Source organism: Diceros bicornis, chromosome 10, assembly GCF_020826845.1.
Source record: "Diceros bicornis minor isolate mBicDic1 chromosome 10, mDicBic1.mat.cur, whole genome shotgun sequence".
NCBI classification, from domain to species: Eukaryota; Metazoa; Chordata; class Mammalia; order Perissodactyla; family Rhinocerotidae; genus Diceros; species Diceros bicornis.
Window position 1 is genome coordinate 11,502,692 of NC_080749.1, and position 7,343 is coordinate 11,510,034.

At 47.4% G+C, this 7,343-nt stretch overlaps 1 protein-coding gene across 2 annotated transcripts in view; it reads left to right on the forward strand.

Annotated features, from left to right (window-relative positions):
- TFCP2L1 (transcription factor CP2 like 1) overlaps positions 1–4,040 on the forward strand; it is a 58,064-nt gene extending 54,024 nt beyond the window's left edge. For both annotated transcript variants that reach the window (XM_058548790.1, XM_058548791.1), the window contains one exon: positions 76–4,040. In XM_058548790.1, the coding sequence (XP_058404773.1) occupies positions 76–122 (47 nt within the window). In that variant the 3' untranslated portion in view covers positions 123–4,040. The remainder of the gene's footprint in view (positions 1–75) is intronic.
- The last annotated feature ends 3,303 nt before the right edge of the window (positions 4,041–7,343 follow it).

A 7,343-nucleotide genomic window follows, 5' to 3' on the forward strand; every position in this document is an offset into this window, starting at 1 on the left:
ACACCTTCTGTGACTGCCAAATGCCACGGCATGGTGCCTTCTTTCTGTAAAATGCCCAGTGTTTCTCTTTTGCAGCCGAGAGCAATGACGGCTACCACATCATCCTGAAATGTGGCCTCTGAGCAGGAGTAGAGTGTGCGGCTGCCTCCAACTCCCAGCCCCATGGACCCCTTGGATGTAGAAATTGCACCACTGTAAGCTGCGGCCTTACCTGGGAAGCTGTGGCTAGGAAGGAGCTTGCCTGGTCTATGAAAGCCACAGACCAACAACCAGCAGAAACCCGTGGATGCAAAGTCTCGGGCATGCAGAAAGCCAATGGCTCCTCTCTCCCTTCCTCTTGGCCTCCAGCTTTTGATTGGTCCCTTGTTCTTTCTTCCAGCCCTGCCCTTCTCAAGAGGCAAACAGTGGGGACATCTCTGAAATCCCTTGCTCTCTTAGTTGGAGGCTAGTTTGCTGGATATCTTGGTGCCAACTGTATTGGTTCCTTCTGAGCACTCTCTTGCTCCAGAGAAAGCTCTGCCTCACCCCCAAACCTTCACCTTCTTCTCTGGTAACTGGCTCTGTGACCAGGACTGCTGACTAGGTGGGGGCAGTTTGCCACCACTCTCCTATCTTCATGTTAGTTTCCCTTCTCAGTGACCCTGGTGAACATCCGTCTTTCCTGTTCTTGGATGGATTGATGGGAGTGGGGTTTATGCTCTGCCTCCTGCTTCTTTCACCTTTACCTTGTTTCTAAGGGTCTGCTACTGCAGAGCCCAGAGATGGGCTCATGTCTCTGCATTGGTGTGGTAGACACCACAATACACGTCTGGGACCTGCTACACAGACCTAGTTCTAAAGCCCTTGGGAGAGAGAGGGGGAGGATGGAAAGACTGCTCAGGCACATACTCATGAGTACAAAAGGGATGAGAACAGAATGATTCCTCTTGAGCTGCTTTGATATAATTTTATTTCCTAAGCAATCACGGGTAAGGAGGACTGAGAAATGAGCATTCCATTTGATAATCAGATGACCAGGCCCTCTTGGATGGACTTATCAAATCCCATTTAGAGAAGACCTTGGTTAACCACTGCCAAACTTACCAAGTTTCCTAGGGACCTCGTATTTTCTGTGAGGGCCCCCATTTAAATGTTTATCTTTCTTCATTTGTAGGGGTGTGTTTAGGGCATTTTGCTTGCATTGGAGTGGTTGGATCACCTTCCTTAGTGGCCTAACTGTGGGGAAATTTGAGTATCAGTAACTGGCAGGCTCAGGAATTAGTCTTGGGGTCACTTGTTTCCCAGGACCTGGTGATCTGTACTGGCCCAGGGCTTCCACTCTTTGCTAATTTAGGTTCGTCTTCCTAAGCGTGGTGAACCCTGTGACCAACTGAGCAGGATTTTACAGCTTCTAAAGTGGAGCTTTTGGGGAATATAGTTCTAGGATCAGGGATTATCAGAACTGGGTAGACCTTGTTTTACAGATGGAGAAACTGAAGCCCAGCAGGGCAAAGCCACCTGCCTGATAACACATAGTGATGGGGTGATGACGTGAATTTATCATACAAACCAGGACACTTCGGAGAGTGAATGAGTCTCTATTATTAATTAGTTTGGGACCACAGGTGTTGTGTTCCTACAGAGTAAGGATGGGCTCCTGATTCCTTTTCCTTTTTGTGGGGGGAGGGAGGATCATGGAACAGCTACATTGAGATATAATTCACATATCATACCCAGTTTACCCATTTATAGTGTACAAGTCTATGGTTTTTAGTAAAATTCACAGAATGACATAATTAGTGTTAGAATACTTTCATCGCCTCCTGAAAGAAACCGTGTTTGAGCAATCACTCTCCCACTTTTCCCCCAGCTCCCCTAGTCCCAGGCAACCATGAAGCTACTTTCTATATGGATTTACCTGTTCTGGACATTTTGTGTATATGGAGTCATAATATGTGGTCTTGCGTGACTAGCTTCTTCCACTTAACATAATGTTTTCTCGGGTCTCCATGTTGAACATGTATCAGTACTTCAATCCTTTTTATAGCTGAATAGTATTTCATTCTGTGGATAGACCACAATTTGTTTATCCATTCATCACCTGATGGACAATTGAGTTGTTCCTACTTTTTGGCTATTATGAGTAATGCTGCTATGAACGTATTTGTACAAGTTTTTGTATAAACATGTTTTCATTTCTTTTGGGAATATACGTAGGAGTGGAATTCCTGGGTCACATGGTAACTCTGTGTTTAACTCTTTGAGGAACTGCTAGACTGTTTTCTAAAGCAGCTGTACCGTTTTACATTCCCATCAGCACTGTATGAGGATTCCACTTTCTCTGCATCCTCACTAACACTTACTATTATGTTTTTTTGGTTATAGCATCCTCGTGGGTGTGAAGTGGTAGTGCGTTGTGGTTTTGATTTGCATTTCTCTGATGGCTAATGCTGTTGAGCATCTTTTCATGTGCTTGTTGGCCATTTGTATACCTTCTTTGGAGAATGTCTATTCATATCCTTTGCCCATATTTAACTGGGTTGTCTTTTTATTATTGAGTTGTATGGGTTTTTTGTATGTTCTAGATGCAAGTCCTTTATCAGATATATGATTTGTAAAAATTTTTTCCCATCCTGTGGGTTGTCTTTACTTTCTGATGATGTCCTTTGAAACACAAACATTTTTAATTTTGATGATATCCAAGATACTCATTTTTTTCCCTTGTTGCTTGTGTTTTTGGTGTCATATCTTAGAAACCATTGCCTAATCCAAGGTCAGGAAGATTTGTGCCTATGTTTTCTTCTAAGAATTTTTATAGTTTTAGCCCTCACAATGGCCTTTGATACATTTTGAGTTAACTTTTGTATATGGTGTGAGGTAGGGGTCTAATTTCATTCTTTTGCATGTGGATATCCAGTTGTTCCAACTCCAGTTGTTGAAGAGACTATGGAATCCCCTTGGAATTGCCTTGGCCCCCTTGCTAAAGGCCCCTGATTCTTACTGGATCTTCTTTTCCGGGACACAGGCTGTCATTGGGAAGCTCACTTTTTTTTTTTGTAACTTAGCCCATGTTTGGCTCTACCGTTTTCACAACTGGCTTTCTCTTCTCTTCCTGCTCTCTCACCCTTTACCTGTCTCAACAATACCAGGTCATATCACTTTCTGATGTTCTGTACTCTTTCATGTTCTAGTTCTACCCACTAGTCCTAGGGGAAGGTCAATACCAGTCATTTCCTTTTTTGAGGAAACTGAGTCACACAGAAGTGTAATAACTTGACCAAGGTCACATAGAACCAGAACTAGCCCTTTGGTCTTCTGACTTCCAGCCTTTCAAGGTGTCTAGTTTAGACCTAAGAGAGGCCACTTCCCAGGCCAAGTGATGGCAGGCTAAATTTTAATTCTAAAAATGTGGTAGGCTAATATTTTTATTTCTTAATTCCAAATGAGGGTCTAATAAAGATCTGTTACATTAAGTTTGCTGTTAATAGAGTCTTCCATTCTCTGAAACACCCACTGCCATCTGTTGTTCTTATCTTCTCCTAATGGTTATAGTTAAATCTTGTGGTTTACAAAGAAGTAGAAAATAATAAATACCAAAAAGGAACACACATTGTAATTTGGTATGAAAATGTTTTAGCCACCTAATTCAGCAGCTTGTCCCTTCCATAGGACTCAGATGAACTAAAGCTGTAGGTTTTATTTTTCTCATTTTGTTAAAATACAGAAAAGCCGTAGCACTTCCCACTTCTGTCCATTGTCTTTCCTGTGAGCTCAGAGTCCAGAGATCTGGGCCTGCTGGGCAGGGCAGCCCCTCCCAAGGCTGTACCCTCCACACCACCTAGTCTAGGCTGTGGCTTCTCCTTGGCAGCAGCAATTTTTAAAAGTGATCCCCAGGGGGAAAGAAGATATACACATGTGCTCAGACCACCGTCTTGACCCAGGAGCCCAAAGCTGAGTTCTTTATTCTCAGGCCATCACAAGTGTGTGTTTGCAAGATTGTGATAAACCTTTTCCTGTTTACCAAGTTGCACCTTTGCAATAAAGACCCAGAGACTTTTGAATGGGGGAACAATAGGATTTGCTGGGGAAGGGGTGGTGTGCCTTTGGAAAGGGCAGGATGGGGTGGGGAGTTTGAAGTCTTGGCTTGGAGTCCTACATAAAGGTCACACATTGCCCTGGTGACCTCCTGTCCAGCCCTTCGGAACAGCTGTTAACCTAGAGGGGCTTCACCAGGAACAATTGGAGCCGGCTGAGCAGGGTGTCCCAAGTTTCCAAGTCCAGTGTGGCTTCAGGGGCTGGCCTGAATAACTTAAGGTCTGAAAATCATTAATGAGTTGATGAAAAAAATGCAAAAGCCTCTTTTGTTGTTGTCAGGGGAACAGAGGGAGGAAGCCTCAAGGCTCTCAGAGAAGGTGGAAAAGCAGAGGATGAGGGGGTGGGGAGAGTTGGAAAGGACAGGGGGCCAAGAATCAGGGGTCCTAGGACCCAAGACCCTCGCTTCCATGAGTCTCTTTGCCTCTCTGGGTCTCTTGTCTCCCTTAAAAATAAGGTCTGGGAGACCTCCGGAGTCGTGGCTGGCTCAGTCACGTGGTGACTCTGAAGGGCAGTGGGGCTTTTCCATGCTTCCATCAAAGTCATACCGTGGGCGGGGGACATGTGTGCACGCGAATCCTGGGTGTCCTCAGTGCTGCTAATGTTCCCGTTCAGGCTGCTGCGTGCACTGCAAGGTTGCATGCCCCTCAGCATGAGGCACAGTGTCTCGGGCACGTGTTTAAGAATCAAGGCCAGCTCACAACTGGGCTGACTGCCCTATCAGCACACTTAGAGTAGCCACCAGGTGTTTCTCAGCAGCCTGAGACCAGACACCGTGTTGGCGGGCTCTGCAGCTGTGTTATAGATGTGCGTGCGCACACGTGTGTGTTTATGTATGCACATGGATCCCTCTCCCCACTCCTGTCTCTGGCTTGAGCGTGGCCCTGAATATTCTCGGCTTAGCTAGACATGGTGATTACTACTATTCCCTTTATTGTCTTATGTGACACTCCTGGTTCGGGCTCTGTTCTGAAGCTGGTTAGGGTAAGGTTGTCCGAGTTGAGGGGAGTGTACACCCTAAGTCCAGCTCTTCCAGGAAGGTGAGGAATGCTGGCAGCTGACCTCAGACAAGGACCCCAAGAGTCGGTCCTCCACGCAGTGCTTCAAGTACACTTTCTCTCCTCAGGTTATCATCCCCTGTGTGTGGTGTTATCAGTCAGGGCAGCTGATGGGGTGGGGTGGGGAGGGGCAGTCACGACCAGCCCTACCATCTGGGCAGCCAAACCAGTCCCCCTCCAAAGGGGCAATGTGAGCCTGTCGTATGCCCATCATCCTGAGGAGCCCCAGGGGACAGGGAGGCCTTTTATCATGGAAAGTTTTCAAACCTTCATCAAAGAGAGAACATAATTAACCCCCGCCTTGATCATCCATGGTGATCAACACACGCCCACTCTTATCAGGGGCTGGCAGACTGCGGCCAGATCCATCTCACCACCGGACTGTGGTCTGTTGGATGATGGGGAGCGCTGACCCAATTAAGTGAAATGTTACCCCATACTTCCCCAAATTCCATTCTTCTTGTTAGTAGACCTGTATTACAAAAGAATGTATTCAATTATTATTGTATCTTGAATTTCATCTGCAAAAAAGTTGTGGAAATTCGTTTTCTCTTATGCTGATATAGTATCGACTTGCCTCTTGGCCCTTAAAGCCGAAATATTTACTATCTAGCCCTTCACGGAAAAAGATTGCCAGCCACCGAACTAGACCACCCTTACTCTCTATCCCCGGTGGATTATTTTTTTTTAAATCCTAGAAAATAAGGACTTTTTAATAAAAAGTATTTTGGTTTGAGCTTTGAAGCAGGAGAGGCATTCCGCTGAGCAGTGTTGAATCCCCCACCTGTTGGTCTCTCACTTGCTGTGATGGGTCCGCCCCAGCTCTCGGTGGGGATGTCAGCATCCTTTGCTTTCCCCCTTCTTCCCGCCTGCTGTCCCATTCCTGAAGACCTGGTGGGCCTTTGGATCCCTTGGTGTAAGAGGGCCGCATGCAAGGAAGGGTTTTGTGCTGGCATTAACGGGTCACTGAGCTGTGGTAGGTGGCGGCCTCCTGACTTAGGTCACTGGGACTTTCCTGTCCTGGGGGACAGCCTGACCTTCACTTCCAAGTGGCGCCTTGAGGACCGTGGGCCTCTTGGCTTCTCTGGGGCCCCGCGAATCCCTCCCTCCGTGTCCTGCTGCTCTTCTTCTACAATGGGAACTGCTTGTAGTGGCCTCAGCTTGGCGGTTGAGTGGGGCTGCTCCCTGGCCCTCTGTAAAAGAGAGAGGGTAAGGGTATCGTGGGCCCGGGTTTCTGGTTCTGCCCTTGGGAGAAACTGCAGTGAGCCCAGTTGCCAGCCTCATGGGGGTGAATCCCACATGCTGCTGGCCAACCTCCAGCTGGGGCGGTCCCGCCCTCCCTGTGGCTTGGCCAGCCTGTTGGGGCCCCTCACCTCTTCCCTCCATGTGCAGATGGCCTGATGTTGCATCCAGTCCTCCGTTAGTACCAACACCAACATTCACAGCCGCTGATGCCGACTGGCCTCTCTTGGGTCAGGCTTGTGCTCAGGGCTTTTTGCCATGGTCTCATTTGATCCTCCCTGCGACTCTGCGAGGCCCCCATAGCCCAGTTTTCCAAGTGAGGAAATGAAGACTGAGAAATTAGATACGGGCCAGGGTCCTATCACAGCTAATGGATTGAGCCAGGATGAGAATCCAGGCGTCCAGGTCGGACTCCCACATCCAGACCGCTTGCTCTCATCCCAGATGAGAAAGAGCAGGCGAGCTCTTTCATACGCAGCACGAGCTTTGGTGCTGACATCATCGCTGGGCTTGGTGCACGTGGATGAGGAACCGTCTGCGGGGCTGGTTGTTAAAGGTAGAAGAGAAAGGGATTGTTTTTGTGTGCTTCCCCAGCCCTCCTTTTGCCGGGGAAAAACTTGGTTACTGTATTCTCTAATGTTCATGTATTTAAAGTGATTTCTTTCTTAAAAGTAACCTCCCCACCTTTCTCCAGATTGGGTGACTCTTTTCTAAAGGTGGTGGGATCTCTGTTGGGGTGGTGTGGCCCTCAGATGGGTCGGGCTGGCGTGACAGGTCATGGGGGAGGTGGGCATCAAGACGGAAGTCATACTGCCACGTTGTTTTTGTACCTGAAATAAAGCCTATTTTGCACTTGTTACTGTACCGTTGTGCAGATGAGAACTCTGTATGTGGGATCTGTGCTTGGGTCAGAAAGCAAATAAAACTCATTTGTAAGAAACCCCTGTGGCTCAGGCCTCTAGTCCTTTTTTT